Source organism: Dipodomys ordii, unplaced genomic scaffold (genome assembly GCF_000151885.1).
Source record: "Dipodomys ordii isolate 6190 unplaced genomic scaffold, Dord_2.0 Scaffold19, whole genome shotgun sequence".
Lineage (NCBI taxonomy): Eukaryota > Metazoa > Chordata > Mammalia > Rodentia > Heteromyidae > Dipodomys > Dipodomys ordii.
Genome location: NW_012267235.1, coordinates 11,699,275 through 11,714,610, shown reverse-complemented (window position 1 = coordinate 11,714,610; position 15,336 = coordinate 11,699,275). Strand labels below are relative to the sequence as shown.

Here is a 15,336-nt window from a genome sequence, read left to right as displayed (position 1 = left end):
TGGCCTCCGGAAAACTCAGAGAGATGGCAGGAGATAGCTGTGTGCAGCTGGGGGGGGGGCGGGGTAGGTGGGGCCATGGAGTTTTCATGACTGGAAATTAAGTTGGATGAGGGGAGGGACAGATTCAGTTCATCCAAACTGGTGATTTTGTGGTGTGCAGAGGTGACCCAAGTGGCTGGTAGAAATTTCCTATCAAGGTAGAGAGGAGGGAGTTAGGCCAATGCAAAGTGGTATGTTTGGTGATCCAGAGACCCACATAGGTGAGACATTGATTTTTTTGGAAGGACAAGTACAAAGAATTAAGGAGCCAGCTGCTGGTGGCTCATGCCTGTAGTCCTAGATACTCAGGAGGCTGAGATCTAGAGGATCCCAGTTTAAAGGTAGCCTGGCTGGTGCAGCCTGTGAAACTCTCATTTCCAAAACAACCAGCAAAAAGCTGGGCTGGAGGGATGGCTCAAGTTGTAAAGTCCTAGCTGAGCAAGCAATACTTTGAGCTCAAATCCTGAAAAAAAAGAAGAAGAAGAAGAAACATGTGTGGGAAAATAGAGTAAAGGCTACTTGAAATACTGACCTATTGTGTAATTGGTTCTGGGAGAGACTAAATTGGCTTCAAATGTCTGGACTAAGTCCGGGCTCCAAAGGGCTCCTAAGTATTCAACTTTGTACCTCAGTGAAGGATTTTCATTTTCTTTCCTCCCAACTTTTTTCTTGCTTTTCTCTCTTCACTTTGACTCCTTTTCTCACTGTGCCTTGGTGTTTTCCTTCATTTTTTCTGAGTCAACCTTCCTTTGAAGAGCTGTCAAAATCGGTCAGTTTCTATAGCGAGCCCACATGTGTTATTATGTGTGTGTGTGTGTGCACGTGTGTGTGCACACGAGAGTGCACATGTTGGAGGGTCTTGGGATCTGGTTTCTCTCAGAGGAATGTGCAAAGAGGCTCCCCATCTGTTCCCTTTCAGTGCCTTTCTGGTGCCCATTTCCTGCCCCACATTGGGACTGGAGAGGAGAGTGTGCATACTTACCAGCAGATGGTTCAAGCCATTGATGAACTGGTTCGAAAAACCTTCCAAGAGTGGACAGCAACGCTGGATAAGGACTCCATTCGGCGGCTAGACACACCACTATTACGAATCAGCCAGGAGAAGCCGGGAATGCTGGACGTTAACTTTGACAAGTACTGAACTCATCCTGATTTCTTCTCTCTGTCCTTGGTGTCCTCCAATTCTCTCAGGAGTTGAACTCCCATCTTTTAGGTTTCTCTACCCATTCTGTCTGTCTGTCTGTCTCTCCTTGACACAGAATCTTGCTATGTAATTCAAGCTGGTCTTAACTCATATTTTCCTCTTGAGTGTTGGGATTACAGGTATGCACTAAGATTCCCAGCTGCTGTCATTTATAACTTTTAGTTAGTTTTTTTTCCTTTGTGCTGGTTCTGGGGCTTAAACTCAGGATCTGTGTGTGTTGTCCCTTGAGCCTTTTTTTTGCTTAAGGCTAGTGGTCTTCCATTTGAAACACATCTGTTTCCTTGTTGATTAATTTGAGGTAAGAGTTAGACGCTGGTTTCTCACTCCTATCATCCTAGCTACACAGGAAGCTGAGATATGAGGAACAAGGTTCAAAGCCAGCTTGGACAGGAAAGTCCTTGAGACTCATCTCCAAAATGAACAAAAATCAATAAAAATCGAAAAGTAGAGCTATGGCTCCGAGTGGTAGAGCACTAGCTTTGAGCAAAAGAGCTCAGGGACAATCCCAAGGGTTGAGTTCAATCCCCAAGGTTGGTGTGCATGCACACACACACACACACACACACAAACACACACAAACACACACACACACACAAACACACACACACACCCCAATTGAAACCAACCCACCAATCTATTAAACAGGCGATGTAGATGTTCTGCCACTAGATGGCCATGATGGTTCAGCTAAGTCAGCAAACCCTGAGCTATAGGTTTGACTTCAGATTGATAGATGGTGTCAAAACTATGCCCTCTCTTACAGCTTTAGAATTATGTCTTTATACTATAAATTTAAAAGATGCAACTAGTTAATTGATTAATATAAAATAGACCGTGACGAGCCATCTGTGGTGGCACATGTCTGTCATCCCAGCTATACAGAATGTATAAATAGGAGGATTGTGGTCTAGTCTGCCTGGGCAGAACCATGAGACCCAATTAAAAAAATAAAACTTAAAGCAAAAAGGGCTGGGGACATAGCTCAAGAGGTAGGTCCCAGTTGGTAAACCTAGTCAGTAGAGACCAGGCAATGTGAGACCCTGAGGTCAAATCCTAGTACTGTGGAAAAGTAGGGAGGGAAGAAGGGAGGCAGAGAGAGAGAGAGAGAGAGAGAGAGAGAGAGAGAGAGAGAGAGCACGCACGCACGCACGCACGCACGCAAGCACGCGAGCTGTGTTAGGAACTGAGGTAGACATTGCCCTCAAGGAGGCCAGGCTGTCATCCTATAAATCAACAATTCTGGGCTCAGAGCAGAACTTCCTATCTACATCAGATGCCGAAGAGAAAAATGAAGAAGGAACAATGTAAGGCATTTGTCTGTAGAGATTAGGAATCTTCTGAAGACAGTTGTGTTTTTTTTCTCTCTCTCCTAATCAGCAGGCAATAACTTTCTACTTGATTGTTTTTGGCTCTCTCATGTCATTAGCTAAATGCCCTGTTGTGAGAATTGCTTCCCACACTCTAGGCTGTTTTTTCCAGCATTGTCTTTAGCTCATAAAGGATCTGTATTTGTCAAGCAGAGCAGAGCAAGTCTTTGACAGACGGGTGTATGCTACTGGAGAACCAGGGGCAGATGAGGTTACAGCTGAAGGTGGCCAACTAGGGGAGATGATATACTACACTCAAGAAAGGAAGAGAGGGGCTGGGAAGGTGGCTCAGTGGTAGAGTGCTTGCCTTGCATGCCTGAGGCCCTGGGTTCGATTCCTCAGCACCACATAAGCAAAAAGAAAAAAGCCGGAAGTGGCGCTGTGGCTCAAGTGGTAGAGTGCTAGCCTTGAGCTGAAGAGCTGAGGGACAGCGCTCAGGCCCAGAGTTTAGGCCCCACGACCAGACCCCCCCCCAAAAAAAAAGAAAGGAAGAGAAAGAACCAAGATGGTACAGAGTGTCAAGAGGGCTGTGGCAGAGTCATTAGTAAGGACAGGGACACCAGAATCCACACACAGGAGAAAGTGGTTAAGAGTACAGTGGGATGAAGGAGGAGGTAAAAAGTTGAGGATAAGGCTTTGATTCTTTTGTTTTCGCCAATCCTGGGGTTTGAACTCAGGGCCTGGGCACTGTCCCTGAGCTTCTTTTGCTCAAGGCTAGCACTCTACCACTTGAGCCACAGTGCCACTTCCTGCTTTTTCTGTTGATATGGTACTGAGGCATCAAACCCAGGGCTGCATGCATGCAAGGCAAGCACTCTACCACTAGGCCATATTCCCAGCCCCGGGATAAGGCTTTGACCATTGAGGAGTATTAGAGACCAGCTCTGGTGAGGTTCATGGTTTTGTAACCCATGGCTTGAGATAAGGACAAGAAGAACATGTAGAATATGTTTGTTCTTTTTCTTTTGGTCATGGGGCTTGAACTAAGGCCTGGGTGCTGTCCCTGAGCTTTTGCACTCAACGCTAGTGCTCTACCACTTTGAGCAACAGCACCACTTCTGGTTTTGGGGGTTAATTGGAGCGAAGAGTCTCATGGTCTTGCCCAGGCTAGCTTTGAACCACAATACTTAGATCTCAGCCTTCTGAGTATCTACAATTACAGGCATGAGCCACCCATACCCAGCTAGAATATGTTTTATGTGTTTACAAATCAATGACAAAATTCTGAAGAGAATGCTGGCACTATTTGGGCATGTGCACGCGTGCGCGCGTACACACACACACACACACACACACACACACACACAGAGGCTGGGAACCTAGATGGAATAAAAAGGGAAAAAGGGAAAGAGCCATGAGCAAAATGAATTTTTCCTCCGTACCTCTCCTAAGTTGTTTATGTCAAGTGTTAGTTTCAGCAACACAAAGTCTGACACCCATACTTGCCAGTGTAAAGAGCACTGTCCATCTAGTTAGGACAATAACCATCTTTGTGGAACCGTTTGTGCATAATCTTTATAGTAGGGCTTAATGAAGCATCTCTAAAAACATGTTAGAGGTATGACTTAATTGGTAGAGTGTCTGCCCAGCAAGTACAAAAGCCAGAGTTAAACCCCCATTCCTGTAAAGACAGAAAACATCCCCAAACCCTATAGCCAGCCCCCACAAACAAACATCTTCAAAACCAATCCAAACAAACAAACAAAGAGTCAAGGCTTCTTTGGGCCACATATTTATGGCATGGGTTTATCTGAAATCCAATGCTTCTTCTAAGTAGAAAAGGTACCTGTTGTCCTTTGATAATTGTTTTCCCAGAGAGAGATATTATAAGATGCCTTACGTTTTGTGGTTTTAAGATAAAACTAGCTCAATTCTCAATTGAGTAAATCATGGATAAGAAGGAACATGATCTTCGTGAAGGATTTTAAAAAGTCTGGGTTCACTAAACCTATAAAGCAATCCAAGATATTCTCAGCTTTTAAAACTTAACCCTCCGCAGGAGTGCAGATAACATTATCAGTTTAGTCTTCCTGCTTAAAGTCCGGTTAAGAGCTTGACATAAGCATACTTTTGAAATGTCCTGATGGGCTTCAGAATTACCTGACTCCTTAGTTCTGGGAACCTTCCAGTTCCCTAATAGTATTTATTTTATCCCTCAGGGGGTTTGGTTATCCCACCTTATATCCCAAATATTTGAACTCTGAAAGTCCAACTTGGCTTTTACCACATTTTATGGCTACACCAGCTTTCCAGATTGCACTTAACACAAACATGTTCCAGATGCCATCTCTATGAGATTGAAAGAGTTGTGTTATCACCAGAGTGGAATTCCCCCAGAACAGGAGAAGGGGTTCCTGGAACTCCCTCTTCTCCTTCACCCCCCAGCCTCATGGAGCCTTCCCTACCAGGGCTGCTCATTGTGGGCTACCAACAATGAGTCCAGCTGGTCTCCTATTCCCTCCTGCATTCCCTAATTACATGTTTGGAAATGCACTATGGAATATTTTACAAAAGCAATTCTTCAAGTGGGTTTTTAAAAAAGAAGTTATATTTGTCAAAATAATAAAAAATTTTGTGTTCTGGACATTTTATTGACTAAATTCTGTCAACGAATGATGAGAAAAACCATTGTGAAAATGGTTCCTTGTAGGATTTTTGTTGTTGTTTTTGGTCGTGGGGCTTGAACTCTGGGCCTGAGCGCTGTCCCTCAGCTCTTCAGCTCAAGGCTACCACACTACCACTTGAGCCACAGCACTACTTCCGGTTTTCTAGTGGTTTATTGGAGATAGGAGTCTCACCGAGTTTCCTGCGTGGGCTGCCTTTGAACTGGGATCCTCAGATCTCAACCCCCTTAGTAGCTAGGATTACAGACGTGAGCCACTGGCACCCGGCTCTTATAGTTTTTTTTAGGTTAACCTCAGGAAGGTATTGTCCAATTCAGTCAGTTCACTGACAAAATATATGAACTTAAAGTGATTTTTAAAATTTATCAAGATCGAAAAAAAACTTGAAATCTGGAAAAATCAAAATATATTGATGCATTGGTGGCTAGTATACTTGTTCTTTTTTTGGGGGGGGGTCCGGTCGTGGGGCCTGAATTCTGGGCCTGGGCGCTGTCCCTCAGCTCTTCAGCTCAAGGCTAGCACTCTACCACTTGAGCCACAGCGCCACTTCCGGTTTTTCTTTTTTCTTATGTGGTGCTGAGGAATCGAACCCAGGGCCTTGAGCATGCAAGGCAAGCGCTCTACCACTGAGCCACCTTCCCAGGCCTAAAATATTGATGCTTCTTTTTTTATTTTTTATTTTTTTGGGGGGTCCGGTAGTGGGGTCTGAACTCTGGGCCTGGGCGCTGTCCCTCAGTTCTTCAGCTCAAGGCTAACACTCTACCACTTGAGCCACAGCGCCACTTCCGGTTTTTCTTTTTTCTTATGTGGTGCTGAGAACCCAGGGCTTCGAGCATGCAAGGCAATTGCTCTACCACTAGCCACCTTCCCAGCTGGCTAGTATGCTTGTATAGACAGGCTTGCCCTAGTGTTTACTAGCAGAGAAAATTCAAAGCCTCCTGTTCAAACAGAATATGGTTATGCCTCTAGAAATTCCCTGTATATATTCAAGCCCTCTAGCTTCCAGGTAGCCATGTTGCTATTATGATTCTGTTATTATTGGTTACTGAAGAGCAGAGTAATTTTTTGTTTGTATGTTCTGGTACTGAGGCTTGAACTCAGGGCTTGGACACTGTCTAAACTTTTCACCCAAGGCTGGAGCTCAACCACCTGAGCCACAGGTGGTTTTTACTGGTTAACTTGAGATCAAGAGTCTCACAGACTTTCCTTCCTTGCCCACTTGGAATCATGATCCTCAGATCTCAGCTTCTAAGTAGCTGGGCTTACAAGTTTGAGCCACCAGGACCAGCTTCAATACTTCTCATTTTGAAAAATAACCCCTATTTTCAACTCGTATTTTTGATTTTATCCTTTCTATTTAGATCTTTGATCCATATGAAATTTATCTTGGTCTAGAGAAAGAAGTACAAAATCAACTTTAGTTTCGTATGTATGTTTTTTCTTTCCTGATTGCTAGTCCACTTAATACAATTTATTTACTTTTTTGCTCAGTGCTTTGGATCTAACGTGGGGCCTTATGCTTGCTGTCACTAAGCTATCCCGAGTCACTTAATTTCATTTAGTGGATTGCTATCTTTATAGTAACAAATCCCCAAGTATTTCTGGCTATTTTGGGATTCACTATTCTTGTCTAGTATCTGATCTATTCATGTGCAGAAATCAAACTGTTTTAATTATTGTCCTCATTATTCTCCTTTTTTCAATTTCCTTGGCTATTTATAATATTTATTTCCCATGAGAATTTTTGTGCCAATTTGTTTCATTACAAAAATTGTCTTGCTCCTAGTTTTATAGGAATAGACATTGGGTGAAGTTTGTAGGTTGACTTTAGAGAAATCCACATCTTTTTGGTTTTGTGTCTCTCCAAAAATAGCACGTTCTCTTGCAATTTAAATCTTGTTTTTGACATGGAAGTAATTTTTTTCATATAGAAATAACTGCTGGGCTGGGAAGGTGGCTCAGTGGTAGAGTGCTTGCCTTGCATGCATGAGGCCCTAGGTTCGATTCCTCAGCACCACATAAGCAAAAAGCAAAAAGCCAGACGTGGTACTGTGGCTCAAGTGGTAGAGTGCTAGCCTTGAGTTGAAGAGCTGAGGGACAGGGTCCAGGCCCAGAGTTCAGGCCCCATGACAGGACCAAAAAAAAAAAGAAATAACTGCTGAGGGGCTGGGAAGGTGGCTCAGTGGTAGAGTGCTTGCTTTGCATGCATGAGGCCCTGGGTTCGATTCCTTAGCATCACATAAGCAAAAAAGAAAAAAGCCAGAAGTGGTGCTGTGGCTCAAGTGGTAGAGTGCTAACCTTGAGCTGAAGAGCTGAGGGACAGCGCCCAGACCCAGAGTTCAGGCCCCATGACTGGACCCCCCCCAAAAAAGAAATAACTGCTGAGATTTTATTTTTATTGTTTTAAATATTATTGGTCTCTTACCATAGGAAAATATCTAACGTTACCATGTTAAAAGCTTTAAATTTTTTCAAAATTTAAATGGATGATATGAATTACCTAATAGTTAATATTATTTTAGTAAGCCATATACCTTGAATAAAATTCTAATAATACATCTCCACTAATCAGAGCCTTTCCTTAATTAGGAGGTAAAGGAATCAGATTACTGAAGATAAATGTATACTATTTTTTAAATAAAAAAACAATTTTCCAACAAAATTAATGAAGCCAAAACCAAATTTCATTTCTCCTTTATGAATGAGTCTGCTGGTCTAGAATTTAATAACCATAACTCAAAGGTATTGTCTTGAAGTCAGCATTGCTGGACACTGAAGCTTAGGCTATGGTCCTAGCTATTCGGGAAGCTGAGAATTGGAGGATGGAAGGTGAAATCCACAAGACTCTGTCTCCAATTAACTAGCAAAATGCTAGACTAGTTCAAGTAATAGAGTGCCAGCCAAGAGCAAAGAAGCAGTTTGAGAGAGCTTTGAATTCAAACCCTGATCCAAAAACCAAACCAAACCACTAATCACCCCTCCCCCTCAAAACACTCCCAAACACACTGGGATTGGAAGGGATTTATTAATTTGTTTATCTATTGGGTGGTAATGGGATTCTAACTTCAGTCTCTTACTTGTTAGATTGGTGCTCTTATGATTCAGCTCTGATTTCTGAGCCGGGCGCTGGTGGCTCATGCCTCTAATCCTAGCTACTCAGGAGGCTAAGAGCTGAGGATCATGGTTCAAAGCCAGCCTGGGCAGGAAAGTCTGTGAGACTCTTATCTCCAATAAACTACTAGAAAACTGGAAGTGGCGCTGTGGCTCAAACGGTGCTAGCCTTGAGCTGAAGAGCTCAGGGACAGCGCCCAAGCCCAGAGTTCAAGCCCCATGACTGACCAAAAAATAAATAAATAAAAGATAATACAAAGGTATATAAATAATTCCAAATGGTTGGGCATGGGTGGCTCACACTTCTAATCCCAGCTACTTAGGAAGCTAAATCTGAGGATTGTGGTTCAAAGTCAGCCTGAGCAGGAACGTCCGTGAGACTTTTGTCTCCAATAAATCATAGAAAAAAGCCAGAAGTGACTCTGTGGCTAAAGTGATAGAGTGCTAGTTAGGCCCAGAGTTCAAACCTCAGGACTGGCCAAGAAAAAAAAATCTGAAGGATAATTCAAAGTAAAGTAAAGATATAGTACATGTACAATATTTCTTAGTAGCAGTCGAGTTGAATTTAACTATAATATTTTTGCTTGTTTTATTTACTTTTGAGACAGAGACTCTCTATATAGTTCATGCTCACCTTGAACTCTTACTATTTTTTTTTTTTGTACAACTGTGGCTCAAGTGGTAGAGCACTAGCTTTGAGCAAAAAAGCTCATGGATAGTACCCAGGCTCTGAGTTTGACTGGCACCAAAATAAATTATTGTTGTTTTTTTACGTTTTGGTTTTTTTTTTTTTGGTCGGTCGCGGGGCTTGAACTCTGGGCTTGGGCACTTGTTCCTGCGCTCTTCAGCTCACGGTGAGCACTCTACCGCTTGAGCCACAGCGCCACTTCCAGTTTTCTAGTGGTTTATTGGAGATAAGAGTCTCACAGACTTTCCTGCCCAGGCTGGCTTTGAACCGTGATCCTCAGATCTCAGCCTCCTGAGTAGTTAAGGATGACAGGCATGAGCCACCGGCGTTCTATTTTCATACATGCAAACAAATTGCTTTGGCCATATTTATCCCTATTCACCTTTCTTGATAGAGTTCTCCTTCCTGCTGATACCCACTTCTCTTAACAGAATGTGTCTCACTGTCATGCATTATTTTTCCTTTTTTTTTTTTTTGGTTCCAGTCGTGAGTCTTGAACTCTGGGCCTGGGGGCTGTCTCTTAGCTCTTTAGCTCAAGGCTAGTGCGCTACCACTTGAGCCATACCACCACTTCTGGCTTTTTTTTTCTGCTTATGTGGTGCTGAGGAATCGAACCCAGGGCCTCATGCATGCAAGGCAAGTGCTCTACCGCTGAGCTACCTTCCCAGCCCTCCTTTTTTTTTTTTTTTTTTTTAAATAGTGTGCATTAATTGCACCAAGAAGCTCTATCATGGTATGTTAGATGTTCTGCTCATCATTATTTGAGATAGAGTCTCACTTTCTTCCCTGTTTGGGCAAGGTTCAACTAGGCTTTCAGTCACTAGGAAAACAGGTACCACTGCTTCCAGCTCTTGGTGAAGAAGGGTTCTCACAAACTTTTTCCTGCCCAGGCTGGCCTCGATCCATAACCCTAACAATCTCAGCCTCCCAAGTGACTAGGATTACAGGCATGAGGTATTGGTGTCTGACTTGAAGGGTTCCATGGGGTAAATTATATCTCAGTTTGAAAAAAGACAGTCTCTCCTGAGAAAGTCTTTGTTCTGGTGCTACAGTCCTGAACATGTCCTCAACCTAGTCCCCAGCCATTTTGTTTATGGATTTAAAATTAGGAGGCTGGAGACATGGCTCAGGTGGTAGAGCACCTGCCTAGCAAGTGCAAGGCCCTGAGTTTAAGCATAGTACCACCCCCCAAAAAAAGTTTATCCGCTAGGTGCTAGTGGCTCATGCCTCTAATTTTAGCTACTGAGGGGGTTGAGAGCTGAGGATCACAGTTCAAAGCCAGCCTGGGCAGGAAAGTTCATGAGATTCTTATCCTCAATCAACTAATCAGAAAAAGTTGGAAGTAGAGCTGTGGCTCACGTGATAGAGTGCTAGTCATGAACAGGGATGTATGTGTGCATGCACCCATGCGCACGCAATGTTGCACACACAAAGTTAATCATTTTATTTTTCATATTTTCATATTTTCCTTATGAACCATTAGACACAAGGGACATCTTAAAACATGTATACTCAGTTTAACAAATGGTTTTATAAAGCATATGTCCTCGGAACTATCATCTAAGGCAATGACAGCATTTTTAGCAGCTCAGAAGTCACCCACTGATAATTATTAAGAGTTGAGTTGCTAATTGAGTTGGTGACTGAGTGTTGGTCAAAACTGAAGTGAGCCGGGTACCAGTGTGGCTCACGCCTGTAATCCTAGCTACTCAGGAGGCTGAGATCTGAGGATCATGGTTCAAAGCCAGCCTGGGCAGGAAAGTCCATGAGACTTTCCTATGGCACTGTGGCTCAAGTGGTAGAGTGCTCGCCTTGAGCTGAAGAGCTGAGGAATATTGCCCAGGCCCAGAGTTCAAGCCCCATGACTGACAAAACAAAAAAACAAAATACAACCAAAAAACCTACAACTGAAGTGATTTCATGTAAAAATGTACTTCTAGCCTCTTGAAAAATGTGAAAATGTGGTCACACTTCACCCATATTCTCATGTGGGGACAGTTGCCTAGAGCCCTGGGGTCAAGACCCTTTTTCAGATGGCTCTGCTTTAGGTCAAGTTCAGTGAGCATTGGTTTAGAATGTAATAGAAAAGGAGTCAGGCTTGGTGGTTCATGCCTGTAATCCCAGCACTCAGGAGGATGAACAGAAGAATACATAATTCAAGGCCAATCTGGGCTTCAGAAGGACATCCTGTCTCCAGGAACAAAAAAAATGGAAACAAAATGAACGCATGAAAAGAAAACAAAGGAGTTGGAGGCTTTGCCCGGGGAGCTGCTCTTTCTGGGGTTGTGCTTCTTTCTTGGCAGCCTCGATAATGACATGAGCTCTTGGCTTTCAGACAAGAAGATTCAGGTGTTTGTGGACACACTTGAGTCCCAGTGCCTGCTGGACAAGCAAGGGAGAGATCTAGTAGATGATGAGATATATGAATCTAGAACTCAGTCGTGTAGGTTAAGGAGTGTTCAGCATACAGATAGTGAAAGTCACAGGAGTAGTTGATGTTATTCCAGGAGAGTTATTGGATATAAAGAAGCTGAAGATTGAGCTGGGAATGTAGCTTAGTGCTTGCCTAGCATGCATGAAGCCCTGGGTTCGATTCCTCAGTACCACATAAACAGAAAGCCAGAAATGGCACTGTGGCTCAAGTGGTAGAGTGCTAGCCTTGAACAAAGGAAAGCTCAGTGACAGTACCCAGGTCCTGAGTTCAGGACTGGCAAAAAAAAAAAAAGAAGTCGAGGACCCTCTCAGAGAGCAGCAGAGGAAGTGAATACTCTACTGTGCTGCAGGCCCTGACAGAATGATTCCAGGGACACTGGAGACAAAAGGGAGTTTCTATAATAGAAAAAAGCAAAGAACAGGAGCACTCTAATAAGAGCATGTAAAGAACAGTAATAAGAGCACGTTTGAGCAAAGTGGAATATTCCACTATGATGCTAACTATGCAGAGAGGAAAGAAAGCAAGGCTGAGAAACAGTCCAGGGCTTAGCTAGAAGAATCCTTGGTGCTGAGCACTGGTGGCATACACCTGTAATCCTAGCTGTTGAAAAGGCTGAGATCGGAAGATCATGGTTTAAAGCCAGCCTGAACAAGAAAGACCATAAGATTTTTATCTCCAACTAATCACCACAAAGTTGGAAGTATTGGTATGGCTCAAGTGATAGAGCACCAGCCTTGAGAGGAAGAAGCTAAGGGATAGTACTTAGGCCCTGAGTTCAAGCCCCAGTACCAGCGCCAGCACCAGCACACACACAGTAACAGATACACACAGACATATAGACCTACACACACACACACACACACAGACAGACACACACACACAAATGATGAGAGCAGTTTTACACGTATGAGTGGAGGTAGGGAGCCTGCTCTCTTCAGATAAGGGTGAATGAGAAGGGCGTACAGGGAATCTTAGAGGATAATTCAGAAAGAAGACAGGTTGCAAACTGCAGGGCAGAGGGTAGCTGTGGCAGGATAGGAGTTAAAGGAGGAATGATTTTATTTATTTATTTATTTTTTATTGTGAAAATACTGTACAGAGGGGTTACAATTACGTGGGCAAGATAATAGAGAACATTTCTTATCAAGCATTGTGGCCTCCTCCTTTGTTTCTCCTTCCCATTGCTTCCCATCCTCCCCCCCCCACCCAATCCTCCTCCTCCCCTCTCCCCTCCACCAAAGTTGTAAAGTTCGTTTTTCCACATAACGACTTGTACATCTCATTGTTGCAATGGGTCCACCTGTACCTCTGTTTTAACGATTTGTTTTTTCCCTTCCCCTCCACAAATTATACCAACATCATATACAGTGAAAGCAGGGGTTATACTGTGGGGGAGGGACATACAAAGCAACAAAGACATAATCTTATAAATATGTTAGAAACAGTTTTTATTTATTTTTAAATTATTTCTTTTTGGCAGAACTGAGGTTGGAATTCAGGGCCTGGGGCTCCCTAGGCTGGTGCTGTGCTACTCAGCCATGCTTCCAGCGTTCCTTTACACTGACTATTTTTAGGCTATTTTAGGTATGTGCCTGAGTTGTGATTCACCTACTTCAGACTTCCTGTACTTGTTGGGTTGACACAAGTGGGCCACCCCATCCAATTTCCCTCCATTGACAGGGAGTCTCACTGACTTTTATGTCTGGGCATGCCTGGAACCAAGATTCTCATGTTTTCAATTTCCACATAGCGTGGACAGTTCAACTATAGTCTAATGATGGGAGAGAACTAGTAGGTGTGGGAGAAATGAACGAAGTGGCATTGGAGAAAGGATGACAGGGTGACATGATAGAGTCCAGGAAGAGCTGTTTATCTTCAAGTGGAAGGAAGGATTCACCTATCATAAATGGGAGTCTAGATGTGAAGACATAAACGTTTACAAGTTTTACAGCAAAAGCAGATGGAGCCTTCACCTGATAGCTTTTTTATTTTTGTGACTAGGAAGTGAGGTTTTCTTTAGGTTTGAGGAATTTGCAGAGCCAGTTGCTGGTGGACGACACCAGCTACTCAGGAGGCTGAGATCTGAGGATTGTGGTTGGAAGCCAGCCCAGGCAGTAAAGTCCATGAGACTCTTATCTCTGATTAATTGCCAGAAAACCAGAAGTTTGTTGTGGCTCAAAGTGGTAGAGGGCTAGCTTTGAGCAAAAGAGCCCAGGGACAGCACCCAGGCTCTCTTAGGACAAATTAAAAAAAAAAAAAAGGACTTGCAAGCATTCCTTAAGGGGACAGGAGGGAGAGCAGAGTGGGGGGAGACACAGATGCAGCCTGGGGAACTCAGGAGGGCTGGAGCTGGCATTTGTGTTAGAGGGGTTCAACTAAGCAAAGAGACAAGAGTGAGGAGTGTTGAAAGGCATTAAAGGCAGTGGTGGCAGAGTAGCTCAGTGGAGGGTGCCTGTACTTATGAGCTTGTGTGAGATTCTGGATTTCCATCCCTGGCATTTACCAGTCAAGAAAGATAACAGGTTCTTTTTTTTGTTCTTTCTTTCTTCTTTTTCTTTTTTTGGTCTGTCGTGAGGCCTGAACTCTGGGCCTGGGCACTGTCCCTCAGCTCTTCAGCTCAAGGCCAGTGCTCTACCACTTGAGCCACAGTACCACTTCCAGCTTTTTTTTTTTTTTTTTGCTTATATGTTGCTAAGAAATTCAACCCAGAGCTTCATACATGCAAGGCAAGCACTCTACCACTGAACCACCTTCCCAGCCCTGAAAGATAACAAGTTCTGTGGAGGAGGACATGAGGACAGGAATGGACTGAGAGACAGAGAGAAAGATCAGAGCTCAGTGGTCTGAAAGTTCCCTTAAGGTTAGAGAAACAGGTGGCTTGGGAGAACTTAAGCCAAGTGCTGGAGCTGTGGGCACAAAGCTGGGGTAGGGCGGCCATGTGTGAATGGTTATTTCAGATCTGAAGAGCTGTGAATAATTCTGGAGAGAGAGAGAGGAGAGTGGCACCTGGCATGGGAAGGAGGAAAAAGCCATGGGATGTACAGAAGCAGAGGACACTTAGGACTAGGGCTGCACATGCAGTTTAGAATGTTCTAGTATGCCATTTATTAAAGGAAACAGAAACAAGTGAGATTCCTTTTTAACATTCAACCCAGCATGCCCCAAGATATTATTATTCCAGCACATAACCAATATAATAAGCCATAAAATAGTTCCTATTCTTTTCCCACGTAAACTCCTCTCTGCTTTCTACCTCTTTTTCTCTGCCTTCTAAGGGATTTCTGTCAACTTTATCTTATTGCCTTCTTTTGATTTTCAAATGTTTCTGCTCTCAGTTACAACTTCCAAGAGCTCTTTGAGTGCTCCTTTTTGTAGCAGCCTGTTCTTGTCATGTTAATGTCTTTTTCATCTGAGGATTTTAAGTGACAGTTTGGTTGGTTTTTCTTATTTGGGTTGAGCAGTTCTATTTGCTTCCTTCTAGTTGTTTGTGTCTGTTTGCATCCTTGGTGCGGGAAAAGGCAGGACCTAATGTCATGGTGTTGTGCTTATATTTAAGTAAGGGAACTGGAAGTTGATTGGAACCTGTAGTGTGTGTGGAGGGGGAGGGGGATATTGCCAACTGTGAACTTGACCTCAGTTATATGGTCAGCTATTTTTTTTGGGGGGGGGGAAGGGAGACTCCCAAGGTTATCATCCTTATAGACTTTTCTTCTTAAATGTTGGTCTGAAACCACAGAAAAGAACCTCCTAGATATCATTCCGGGGGTATTATTCCAATTAATAGGGTGTAGATTTCCGGTGGGAAAGAGGACTTGGGGTCTTAATGTTCTTTTTTTATTTTTTGGGTCTGGTCATGGGGCCTGAACTCT

General features: G+C 43.5%; 1 protein-coding gene across 1 annotated transcript in view; it reads left to right on the top strand.

Moving 5' to 3' along the window:
• Positions 1–15,336, top strand: part of Dnah2 (dynein, axonemal, heavy chain 2) — a 128,575-nt gene that overhangs the window by 27,493 nt on the left and 85,746 nt on the right. The window contains exon 11 of the mRNA XM_013013124.1: positions 959–1,173. Within this exon, the coding sequence (XP_012868578.1) occupies positions 959–1,173 (215 nt within the window). The remainder of the gene's footprint in view (positions 1–958; positions 1,174–15,336) is intronic.